Below are 13,195 nucleotides of genomic sequence, written 5' to 3'. Positions count from 1 at the left end.
GAAAAACAAACAAAATAGTGGCCATATCGGAAGAAGTAAAATCCTGGAAAATGTCACTGCTTTAAAAATAATGAAATCTTGAAAAATATGTAATATTGCTTTACGTATAGCAATAAAAATCTACTTCAGTAGGGCTGCCACTGAGCCCAGCAAACTCCACTGAATCCTGGGAAAACTAATGACCTTTTATGCGCAGAGTTCAAGTCACTCACAGGTTTGGAAGAAAGATGCCTCAACTAGCCTAACTCTGCCCACATAAAGTATTATCAACATATTTCACTTTGTCAGGGAAGTCTGCAATAATGCTGTCAAATCTCTGAGTGTATGCATCACCACTGGCAAGGAATCCTTGGGGTGCGACCTTGTACCGGAATCTACCCCATGAGGTGATGAAGGTGATGTGTCTGTCCTCTTCACTGATTGGTACCGAGTGATATCCGTTCCATACATCTGTGATAGACTTTCTAGTGTTCTACGGGATTCGATAAGCAAAATGGAATGGACTAGGGACATGGGGGTCTGTCATACAGCATGACGATTCTGTGGCTGTAAGTCCACTCTGCATCTGGGACTTCCATCAGCTTTAGCTGTGACAACTATCTTAGAGCACCATGTGACAGGTGCGCTTGGACTAACCCGTTCAAGAACTCCAATACTAATATCAAGCTAAAAGTCTTTGAGAACTTTGTCATGACAATGTATGGGCACCAGGATGGGTTTGTGCACAGCCAATAGTTTGGCGTCTAGGTCAACATGTAGTTGCAAGGATTCACATTTTATCATGGGGAAGGGTCGGTGCTCAAAGACGTTGGAAGCATTGTCACCATAATAGTCCCGGAGCCAATCTTTGAGTGCTGGTACATCTTCCTCTGTAGCTGTTAGTCCTGGTGGCAACAACTTTGGCAAAAGTGGGGGTGCTTGATCTCGCTTGGGGCAATGGCAGGCCGGATCGTCTGTGCTCTCTAAGGATGAAATAAGGTCAGGTGGTGGTTCATGCTGCTAACTCCAAGAAGTTTGCTGGAATGACACCCAGCTTTTCCAGTGCTTCTCTGCATAAGAATGCTTTTTCAGTCTTCGGTGACACATATACCAACTGTTTGGCTGACCTAACAGATCCTGTCTGATCATGGATGCATGAGTGAACTATTATACCTCCCTCGATACCCATGTCCTCCCTATTGGTGCCTAACATAGCGAGTTTCACTAGCATGATGTCATTCTCGGTGTAACCCATTGCCAAAACAGACTTGATAGGAATCACCGAGCTCTGGCATCCGGAGTCAGCATCCATAGGGATGGATAGCCTCTTGAGTCTTCAGCTGTCACTAATGGGGTAACCAAGCTCTTCCTGGTCTTTAGGCAAGGGTATCAGGTCAATTACAATTGTGGGATGTATTTTTGAGGGGCATTCAATCCATCTATCATTGAAGATATGGTGGGCTATCGGTGATCGGTTTGGATGCTTTTGGTTGCTGCTCCCGTGAAGACTCAAGCTACACAACTGGTCAAATGCTAGCAGGTCATCTTCCACCTGACATGCATTAACGTTATGCTTATCTTTGGGTTCCCAGTGAGATTTCAGTCCTCTTGAAACCTTGCTCTGGGTGCAGTATTTGGAATAGCTCTCTAAGTCCCCACTTATTGCATGTTGAACATTTTCTTCATGACGATGAGTAATGTCCTTTAATGGAACACCTTGCTCATGTTGACGACCATGCTGGGCATTATTTAGCTCTAGTGTTCCTGTCATTGCGCTGGTCATGACTTGCTGCACTGCATGCCCAGCACTTGGCAGTCAAGTAGTTAGTTTGTTTGGAACTATTTGTGAGAGACCCAGATTTACCTTGTTTCTTCTGAGCTACGAATGATACAATCTCGTCAGAGAAGCTATCAGTTTTGGGGGCCTCGAGGAGGTCTGCAAGAATTTCCGGGTCGGCAATTCCATGGAAGATTTTGCCCTTGATCATCTCACTACTGTAGTCAAAGGTGCGGGTACTCCCGGGCTGTGAACACCTAGTCGTAAATTAACACAGTGAGGCCTGACCACGAAGGTTGCCCGGAACATTCTGTTGTACCGTTTTTCTGAACTTGATCCTGTGCAACAGGATGCTTTCCTCTTTCACTGAGAGACGTTTGATATTAGCTAGGAGATCAGCCTCCTGCATCCCAGCAGTTCTGAGGTCATCACTGCAACAGTAGAACAGGGCTGTTGGGGTTTGTGCATCTGATATGACCATCCCTGCCTCGTACATAGCCTACTGTCTGGTGAATGGTGACCACTGGTCTGAGTCTTATCCAGAATTAATCTTGGGGTGATCCAATTTAAGCTTTGAGAGGGCAGTTATTCCATGTACAGCTTTGCCATGTATTTGTAAAGCTATTGCTAGGGCTGCTGCGAATACATTGTCCAGGTCTTGAGATTTCCAGGTCCAGCCCTCAAGAGGCCACTCGAGTTTAAGCATTACGAGAGTCTATAAGATGGCTGAACAAGACAGAGCATTGAAGATCTTCCCGAGTGACTCTTTAGTCATAGAAAGAGGACACCATTTTCCTTGTAAAACTTTACTTAGTCAAAAGGGATGACTGATGACTCACTTGGAACATAGAAGATACTAACATAAGTAATAGAATATACAACCTTAGTAATGGCTAAACTGAGGTAAATGACGTATCTATCTATTGAGGAATTATCATCCTAATTACCCAACTGAATTGGTGGAACTTTAAAAATTCAAACTTGCAGTGAATGTTTTCAAGTTGAACAAGTTGACATGTGTCTTTCTTCATAACTTATATGTGATAGATCTATTTTAACATCTTTACTGATCTCCTATCCTCTGTGGCATCAGGAGACTCAGGATCTGAGCGCCGTTTGGGTAGTGCTCGAATGGGCGAGGCGCATCTGAGTGACGCACGAAATGTTGAGACGACTCTGGGTTGTGTGTGAAGTGGTAAGGTGCGTGTAGTAACAACTGTTCCCAACCTCTCATTGGGTGAGCACGCACCAGTGAGGCACATAGGGATTTAGTGCATCCTACTACTACAGGCTCAGGAGAGGAGAGGCTGTCCAGTGTGGACAGGTTAGTTAGTCTATGTGTACTCTCAAGCTAGTTAGAGCACCCAAGGCTTTTGAGAAACTTTTGCTCGCCGACACATAGATCCATAAGAGAAGTGTGCTTCTCATAAACTGTACAAGCAACGCAAGTGTCCCAGAGAGAGGGAGTGCAGGAGACATGCTAACATTAAGCATGTCTCTGCTGCTAGTCTCGAGAGCTGATACTGAGACTGGTGTGATGGTGGACGGCTTTGAAGGGAGGAGCCCGATAAGGAGACACTCTTCTCTGACCTTGAAGGGGATAAGCTCAAGGTGTCCAGGGTAGGAGCAAATACACTCCCGTGTTTCCTTCAAAGCCAGCGCTGTCACTAACAACTCCTTGGAAGGGGGGACAAAGAGTTCATAAAACTCGCAGGGCATCATCAACCTGCAAATCTGATTAGGGCTCCTCTGGAGGAAACAGGAAGGTCTTCTGGCCTTGAGATTTAGCCTAAATCTCAAGGCCAGAAGGGTCAGAGGGAAGCACACCAGGGATCAGAGGAGTAGGTTGGGATTTCTTTAACTTTGACGATGACCCCGAAGGGGAAGAATCCTTTTAGGACCTCCTCTTCCTTCTCCTGCCATATACAACCCACTGGGAGGTGACCATTCCCAACACTGGTCACAAGGAGATTCCTCTAACTACAGGAATGTCCTTTGCAAGCAAGGCACAATAGATAGGGATCCTTCTTCGCACTTATAAAGGTGCCCCCAATGTCTCGACACCCTCAAGCAACTCCGCATGTCCACAGGCATCCCAACAGAAACACTCCCTAACATGATGGTAAGGTATAAAGAGAAAAGAACTAATCTTGCCAAAAATCCCTAGTCAGTGGCGGGGCTTCCCCGCTCCTGGCTGATAAGTACTGGCCACCTGTTTACACCTTGTTTTAAATTTAATTGCTGTATCCTCCATCTTTGCTGATATTCTATCCCCCATAAAGGACGTGAGTTTGTATTTATGCTGGGAAAAAAAAGGACAAATTCGTAGATGATTTGTATTTTTCCTAACTATACAAACCCTAGCTATTTATTGGGGGTTACACTTTCAGCGGAGCTGAAATGACGAGCCATTAAAATTTAGCGAGAGTTAACTACCCACACCGCTAGTTAGCAGGGGTAGGGGGGGGTTAGCTTGCTACCACTCCCGTTCACACACCTGTGATTTAGTCACTTTGCTTGGAGGTAGGACTTCAAGGGGGATAGGGATGGCGGTCAAGTTTGTATAAATAGCTAAGGTTTGTATAGTTAGGAATAATACAAATTATCTACGAATTTGTCATTTGTTCCGTAACTGGAATACAAACCACGCTATTTATTAGGGGTGACTCACCCATTAGGAAAGGTGGACATCCCTGCCAATCTGGCTTTTGGCTTTGCCCGGGGGGCTCCTTATCTGAGAATGTTAGTACTGTACTCAAAAATAAGGAGTCCCTGCCCTCGCTAAACCTTGCTACGCAAGGTCCTCAGCCTACGTAAGCTGTGTTGAGACGTGCACAAGTGTGACTGTCTAAGTAAAGTTATTCCGAGTCTATGTAGGAAACGAATGGGAGGTAAATCAGTTGTTGTTTGCGGATGATACTGTACTGGTTGCAGACACAGAAGAGAAGCTTGGCCGATTAGTGACTGAATTTGGAAGTGTGTGTGAGAGAAGGAAGTTGAGAGTTAATGTGGGCAAGAGTAAGGTTATGAGATGTACGAGAAGGGAAGGTGGTGCAAGGTTGAATGTCATGTTGAATGGAGAGTTACTTGAGGAGGTGGATCAGTTTAAGTACTTGGGGTCTGTTGAGTGAATGAAGGTTGCAAAGTGTTGGGGGCAGTTAAGGGAGTAGTAAAAAATAGAGGGTTGGGCATGAATGTAAAGAGAGTTCTATATGAGAAAGTGATTGTACCAACTGTGATGTATGGATCGGAGTTGTGGGGAATGAAAGTGACGGAGAGACAGAAATTGAATGTGTTTGAGATGAAGTGTCTAAGGAGTATGGCTGGTGTATCTCGAGTAGATAGGGTTAGGAACGAAGTGGTGAGAGTGAGAACGGGTGTAAGAAATGAGTTTGGCCATGTTGAGAGAATGGAAAATGGCTGTCTGCTAAAGAAGGTGATGAATGCAAGAGTTGATGGGAGAAGTACAAGAGGAAGGCCAAGGTTTGGGTGGATGGATGGAGTGAAGAAAGCTCTGGGTGATAGGAGGATAGATGTGAGAGAGGCAAGAGAGCGTGCTAGAAATAGGAATGAATGGCGAGCGATTGTGACGCAGTTCCGGTAGGCCCTGCTGCTGCCTACGATGCCTTAGATGACCACGGAGGTAGCAGCAGTAGGGGATTCAGCATTATGAAGCTTCATCTGTGGTGGATAATGTGGGAGGGTGGGCTGTGGCACCCTAGCAGTACCATCTGAACTCGGTTGAGTCCCTTGTTAGGCTGGGGGAACGTAGAGAGTAGAGGTCCCCCCCCCCTTTTTTTTTTTTGTTTCATTGTTGATGTCGGCTAACCCCCAAAATTGGGGGAAGTGCCTTGGTATATGTATGTATGTATGTGGGAAAAACCTGATGTAACCAAGACTTCCCAATACCACCTCCCCAGGGTATGAGGACGCAACAGTATTAGCTTAATACTAGGTACACAACGGAGCATGGTTTACCTGCAGTGGTTTGAGGTCAGTTTATGCAGAGAACCCAGGATGCTGCTTTCCCCACAAGAGGGTAGGATGAAGAAAAGAATAAGAGCCAGTCAAATCTTTTCATTCACGCAGACTAAAACCGGGTAACAGTGACCTCAACCTTCTGCTACTTGTCCAATAAAGAGCTTGAGGTATACAACCAGCTGTTGTGCAGCCACCACTGCACCGATAGAGATCGTATCAAGTTCCTGTGGGTCACGTCTTGCAGGAGAAAGGTTGTGAAAGTCACCTGGAGCATTCACATCCTTCTTGTAAAACCTGCATCACAGAGTAATCTGCTAAGAAGGACCAGGGGCATAGATATGCCCCTGACACTCTGAGTCGTCATGTCGAGATGATGTTTGGTGATCCTTCTCTAGTCTCTCCCAGTGCTGATGACAAGAGAAGGGACCCGGGTGGGCTGTTACTGTTTTCTTTAGGTAAAGTCTCATACCTTACCCTGGGTACAGCAACGGATGATCTGGATCGTCCGCTACCGAGTGGAGACTTGTGTAGGATCCGTCACCTCTAGAGACTGTGTCTGGCGACATACTCAGGTACGAAATTGAACATTGTCTTTCGCCCTTCTCAATAATGGGTGATGTCGAAAGAGAGACCATGAAGTTCCTTGACTCGTATGGTTGCTGTCCGAGTGTGTAGGAACATTGCGTTTCTAAATCAGGAGAAAATTTGTTGCCTGGTGAAGTGGAACACAAGGAGGTCCCTTTGGGGATCAGAGAATTTGCACTAAGTTCCGAGAGGAAGGTCTCAATTCCGACAGGGGAAAGGCAAGTTGTAAGTCCATATGAGTTAGGAAAAGTCTATCGAAGAGAGGGTGTCTTTTTCTTTCAATTTGAAGGTGAAGGATCAAATTTGATGATCATCTTTACCTGTCGAAACTGAATAGGGGGTCTTTTCCTCTTGTATATACTCGAGGATTCCGCTATTGCTGGAATCGAGGTATCAAGTGGAGAGACACACTTTCACATGACACCAACCACATAAGATGTTATACTGCCTGGTAGACTGATGCTGAGGAATTCTTCAGATATTTAGACAACGTTTTCGCAAACAGGTATTGGGCAGTCTCCAAGCGTACAATAATAGCAGAGCTATAGCTTGTGGTAGGTGTCGAAGTGGGTTGTCTGTGATGTGGAGAGGGTTCTCTTGGAGAGACTATCAAGCGCTGCAAAAGGATTGGAAACCGTTCTGCATAATGCCATAGCGGAGCTAGGAGAGTCCTTGAGAGGTTGACCGATGTTCTAGCCTTCTCGAGTGCCCTTCTCCAGATAAAACAGGGATGAGACGTAAACGTCATTGTTGTACCCACCGTTGTTACCAGAGAGCCTTGGAGTCTAGGACTGGGGAGCAACGGCAGCCGAGATTCAGGAGCGTTGCGAACAGACCCCTAGTTGGAGGACCTCGTAAAGTTGGGACTCTGTTGGCTACAAGGCGATCCAAAGTCCATTCGGTATACCTCATGAGATGCTGTGTAGATTGTCGGCGAGCACGTTCTTCTAGTCTGGAATGAAGCGGGCTGATAGTGGTACCGAACGGACTTTGGCCCATCTTAGTGTTTATACTGTTAGATGGGAAGAGGCTACGAGCAAGCTCATTCTTGCTTGTCGATGTGAGTCTCTATGTTGTGTGTTGTCCATCACATCACTGAATGGTCTGTTAGAAACCGATCTGTCAAGGAAAAAGAAACTTCAGAAGAGACAGGGACCAAGGATTCCCCGTTTCGATTCCCCTTGTAGGATGGAATCTTTGGAATCTTGAATCCTTCTGTGAAGCCTTATTCCTCTTTTCCCGGTGGCAATGTTTATGTGTTTGTGGGGAGGAATGGGGCAATGGTGACCTGTCCAAAAAGTTTTATTCCTTTTTACTAACTATTGCGCGAGTGTGTAGGAGAGTACTGGAGCGATGGCACACACGATGATGATGGTGTTTAATATCTGCCTGGAGAGCAGGCAAGTGCTGGCTCTTAGGCAAGAGCTGGTGCATTGGATCTGCAAGCTTTGATCTTTGGCACGAGTTGGCGCATTGAATCCGAGACCGTAACTGCGCAGGAGGGCGCAGGAAAGTAAGGAAGACCGCTGGCGCGCAGTAAGGCACTGTGTAGTTTTGTCATTTTCCCTAGAATGCGCCGAAGCGTGTGACTGGTTGCGCAAGGGTGGGTGCGTTGGCGCGTGCGTGAAAGTACTATGTGGAGACAGTTGGCGCGCGCGTGCGGAAGACCACCGGCGCCCGCGTGCAGAAGGCCGTTGGCGCGCGCACACGTGCAGAAGACCGTTGGCGCGCGCACGCGTGCAGAAGACCGTTGGCGCGCGCACGCGTGCAGAAGACCGTTGGCGCGCGCACGCGTGAAGGCTGCCGGCGCACGTGCGCGGAAGGCCGTTGGCGCGCATGCGCGGAAGACCGTCGACGCGCGCTCGGAAGACTGTCGGCGTGCATACGCGGTAGACTGTTGGTGAGCTCGCGCGTGCGCACGGGAGACCATCGGCGCCCGTGCGCGGAAGAAAGTCGGCGCGCGCGCAGAACTGTTGCCATGTGCATGCAAGACTATTGGCGCGCACGCGAGCAGAAGATCGTTGGCGCGCGCGGAAAATCATCGGCACTCGCGCGAGCGGAAAATCATCGGCGCGCACGCGCGCGGAAGATCGTCGGTGCGCGCACGGAACACTGTTGCCACACTTGGACGCAATACTGTTGGCGCGCGCGCAAGACTGTTGGCGCACGCGCAAGACTATTGGCGCGTGCCCTCGCAATACTATTGGCGTGCACGGGACACCATCGGCGTGCGCGTGGGAGACTATCGGCGCCCGAGTGCTAGAGATCGTCAGCGCACGCGGAAGACTGTTGGCGCGCGCGCACGTGCGAAGGTAGCGCTAATAGGTTGGCAGGGCAGCTGACAGGACGATCAGGAACTGGGATGTGCCCTTTGGAAGGGCGAGCATCCACCGATGGGGACCGTAAAAAGGTCCACATTAGAGTCCAGGACCGAAGTCCAAAAGGACTACGTTGCAGCACAAGGTTGCACTGGTAGATCAGCTGGCAGGACGATCAGGAACTGGGATATGCCCTTTGGAAGGCCGAGCATCCACCGATGGGGTCGGTAAAAAGGTCCGCGTTAAGAGTCCAGGACCAAAGTCCACGGACTAAGTTGCAGCGCAAGGTTGCGCTGTTAGGTCTGCTGCGCTGGTAGGTTTGCTTGATCCTCCAAAGAGGCGTCTCTATGAGTGGCCTCTCTCGCGAACGAAAGAGGTGAATACTTCATAGAAGAGACTTGAAGACACCTGCGATGACGCCCATGAGGGCCAGTGAATCAGCAAGCTGACCTTTAACAGCAGCGATCCTTCGAAGATGAGTCTCTATGAGTGGCCTCTCTCGCGAACGAGAGAGGTGAACACTTCGTAGAAGAGATTAGAAGACGCCCATTGAGGGCCGGTGGATCTGCAAGCTGACTTTTAACAGTAGCAATCCTCCGAAGAAGAGTCTCTATGAGTGGCCTCTCTCGTGAACGAGAGAGGTGAACACTTCGTAGAAGAGACTAGAAGACGCCCATTGAGGGCCGGTGGATCAGCAAGCTGACCTTAACAGTAGCGATCCTCCGAAGAGGAGTCTCTATGAGTGGCCTCTCTCGTGAACGAGAGAGGTGAACACTTGGTAGAAGAGATTAGAAGACGCCCATTGAGGGCCGGTGGATCAGCAAGCTGACCTCAACAGTAGCGATCCTCCGAAGAGGAGTCTCTATGAGTGGCCTCTCTCGCGAACGAGAGGGGTAAGCACTTCGTAGAAGAGACTTGCCAAGACTGTGCTCCGCCCCTGAAGGAAGAGAAACTCAGCAAGGGGGGAGAGAAGTTTGGGCGAAGGCAGCAACAGCAGTCGGAGACGATGAATTTATTAAGATGTGGGAAGTTCTCCCTCTGAAGGGAGAAACAACCTCACACCAGGGGAGGAAACTTCCCTCGGAAGGGAAGTGTCCAACCCCTGGAGACGAACCTCCTTTTAGCGTTCTAAGATGATCTGAAGTCCTGGTCATGTTGTCACGGGAGTACTTCTAAGAGAAGTGATGACGCCCATGACGACTTCCTCTGAGGGACGGCAGTGACAGCAGATTCCCCAGGCATGAACAGAACAGCTCTGCTTCGTTGGCACTCTTAGTCGAACGAAGAAAAACTGCATAGTTAACTGGGAAAAAATAAAATTAATTATTCAACAGAAATTCTCTAGGGAGGAACCCCGAGGGAACAACATAAAATAAGTATTGCGCCGACAATAAAATTAATTATTTAACAAATTCCCCAGGGAGGAACTCCGAAAAGGAACCGCGAGGGAACAACATAAAATTAAGTATTGCGCCCTTCCTTCCCCAGTCGACATCCACAGGAGAATGGGGGAGCGGAGAAACTGTAATAAAAACAGAATTACAATTAATTAAATCAGCTAAGAATATTCACTAATAGTGAGAACTACTGATCCTCTGAAGGGAAGTGTTCCCCACGGAGAAAAGCTGAAAAGTTAAAATACAGTTACAATTTCACTAAAAATAATTGAGACACACAATCGGACGAGCAACCTAACCCGCGCACGGAAAAGGAGCTTCCCAATAGTAAACTGTTGTTGTAAAGGTGAACGACCTCGAGAAGAGAAAGACCGTAGTCAAACTTTGATAGGCCACATTCCCTTCGCTCAGAAATCCATGTTTTCCGTAGGAAAAAAGGAAAAGGCGAAGACAATAGTTGAATGAAGAGGGTCCAAGCGATGAGGATTCCCTTGCGGCAGCCGAGTTAATGGTTATATGCCGACGGGAAGATCAATGGACCAGAGAGGGAGAGGTCGTTCCCCACGAAGTGTAACTGTGCTGGCCTTCCTAATGTACGCAAGCATCGTTGTCGTATATGTATCACACACACAGCACAAACACTGAAAAGGAAACTTATCACATTTCTATACACATATATATATATATATACAGTATACATAAACAAAGAATGTTTTCATATATATACAAATATAAGAAAAAGTAAGTTAAAAGACAAAAATAAATGGCAGTCCAGAATAGGCGAGGAGGGAGAGAGGAAACAACCACTCTCGATCCGAGCCAAAAGTAATGTGACTAAACCACAGGTGTGTGAACGGGAGTGGTAGCAAGCTACCCCCCCTACCCCCACTAACTAGCGGTGTGGGTAGTTAACCCTCGCTAAATTTTAATGGATCGTCATTTCAGCTCCGCTGAAAGTATAACCCATAATAAATAGCGTGGTTTGTATTCCAGTTACGGAACAAATTAGCTTTAGCTTTCTACAAGCATATACAAGTATAGACTACTGTATATAGATATCACAATACAAACCTTTTTCAAGAAATTTACTGTTTCCCTTTCAAAAAGATGACATAGTTTAATAAGGTGAGGTGTTGGGTCTTTAGTGGGAACTGCTTGGTCTTCTTCCCACTGCTTGAGTATTTCTTGCAACTCCTGAACTACATCTCGGTTAGAGCTAGGCATATCTACTGTCTTAAACTTATTCTGAAAAGAAGAAAAGGTGGCATTTAACACTTAATTCAACAATTAAAACTGGGTTATACAGAATCTCTAAGACCAGATATGATCTAAAAAAACATCCATTTAACAAAATCACAAATTTTAAAATTAACTTGCATTATTCCTACTTGTAGGTAGTAGGTTGGCCAGGGCACCAACTACCCATCGAGATACTACTGATAAAGTTATTGGATCCTTTGACTGGCCAGACAGTACTACATTGGATCCCTCTCTCTGGTTACGGCTCATTTTTACTTTGCCTACACATAGACCGAATAGCCTGGCCTATTCTTTACGCATTCCCCTTACAACACTAAGGTTACCAAATAATTTTTCTTTGCTTAAATGGTTAACTCTTGCAATGTAATTGTTCAGTGGCTACTTTCCTTTTGGTAAGGGTCAAAGAGACTTTAGCTATGTAAAGCAGCTCATCTAGGAGGACACTCCAAAATCAAACCATTGTTCTCTAGTCATGGGTAGTGCCATAACATCTGTACCATGGTCTTCCACTGTCTTGGTTTTAGAGTTCTCTTGCTTGAGGGTACACTATCTTGTTTCTCTTAAGTTTTTATAGTTCATATATGAAACATCTAATTTAATGTTATTACTGTTCTTGAAATATTTTATTTTGGTTATTCATGACTTCTCTTGTAATATATTTATCTCATTTTCTTTCCTCGCTGGGCTCTAGGAGCCCTTAGGCTTATAGAATCCTCTTTTCTAACTAGGGTTGTAGCTTAGCTTGTAGTAGTAATAATAATAATAATAATAATAATAATAATAATAATAATAATACAAACCTGAGTCCTATAATTTGAGTATACTTTCAACAAAACTGGATATGGCTGTGAAATCTTTAATGGGAAACCCTGCCCATCTGAAAGGCCATTGAGCCTTCACTTTGACCTTAAACCTAGGACCTGAGGGTGGTTGAGGAGGGAAGTGAAACTTACATGATTTCAGTTTGTATAGTTAAGAAAAATATAAAGTACTGTACTATTAATATTTGTGATTTGTTCCCACAAGAATACAAACCCTCAACCTCTAATAGGACTTATTCTTAGGCAGAAGGAAGTCCCTATCACCAAACTGGCTTGTTTACTATCCTAGGAAATGTCCAACCATTCTGGTCCTGTAAAGGAACGAAAGTGAAGAATCCTGCCAACCTCCTAACAATCTGGGCATGAAGATACAGTTGGTTTTAGGCCAAGTCACTACCTGGAACTGGTAGATGGTCAAGGAAAATCTACCATATATAAGAATGGAGGATATGTTGTCAGAATGTATTGCGCGGTCATTATGGACAATGGGTTACACACATTTGGCCATCCTCTGCCTCATCTGAGAGGAAGGGAGAGAAACTTCTAAGCAAAACTTATTTGTACAAAAAGTTGCTTGATCATGTGGCTCCCCTACATGTAGCCTACATTCCAGCAAATAACGGAGTTACTGCTGCACCCCAAGAAAAGGCTAGAAAAGAGGAGTAAAATGGATAGTCAATGTAACTCGTATTGTAGACTTCCAGTACAACTGCTATTTTTGACGAGATATATCTTGTCCCATGAAGGGGCTAAGTCTGCATCACAATCTGTATACCAGTGGGTATACTCTGTAGGTAATGGGCAGGGTAGTTTAGTCATTACCCAACTCTCATCTTCTAGAATTGCAACCCTGACAGGTTCTTCCTGAAAGCTGGGATAGATACGATATGTGTAACTTCGTGTGCACGAATTAGTGATGGTTCTTCCGTCTCATCACCTGTAGGGAAATGAGGTTTCTCTTACTCTGCTGTAGGAGGAACTGTGGTGTCCTCTAAGAACAAGGAAGTAATTCATACTGTTCCCAAGTAGTCACTTCTTACAGGGAGTATGTGAAGAAGGATCCCTGGTCGTGAATGG

The 13,195-nt window shown here is 46.1% G+C and overlaps 1 protein-coding gene across 3 annotated transcripts in view; it reads right to left on the bottom strand.

Moving 5' to 3' along the window:
- The window catches only part of mahj (LisH and WD40 domain-containing protein mahjong), a 193,984-nt gene that overhangs the window by 158,252 nt on the left and 22,537 nt on the right, over positions 1-13,195 (bottom strand). For all 3 annotated transcript variants that reach the window (XM_068390118.1, XM_068390129.1, XM_068390122.1), the window contains exon 2: positions 11,109-11,282. In XM_068390118.1, the coding sequence (XP_068246219.1) occupies positions 11,109-11,261 (153 nt within the window). In that variant the 5' untranslated portion in view covers positions 11,262-11,282. The remainder of the gene's footprint in view (positions 1-11,108; positions 11,283-13,195) is intronic.

This window comes from Palaemon carinicauda, chromosome 1 (assembly GCF_036898095.1).
Source record: "Palaemon carinicauda isolate YSFRI2023 chromosome 1, ASM3689809v2, whole genome shotgun sequence".
Taxonomy (NCBI): domain Eukaryota; kingdom Metazoa; phylum Arthropoda; class Malacostraca; order Decapoda; family Palaemonidae; genus Palaemon; species Palaemon carinicauda.
This window is presented reverse-complemented; position numbering and strand designations above follow the sequence as displayed.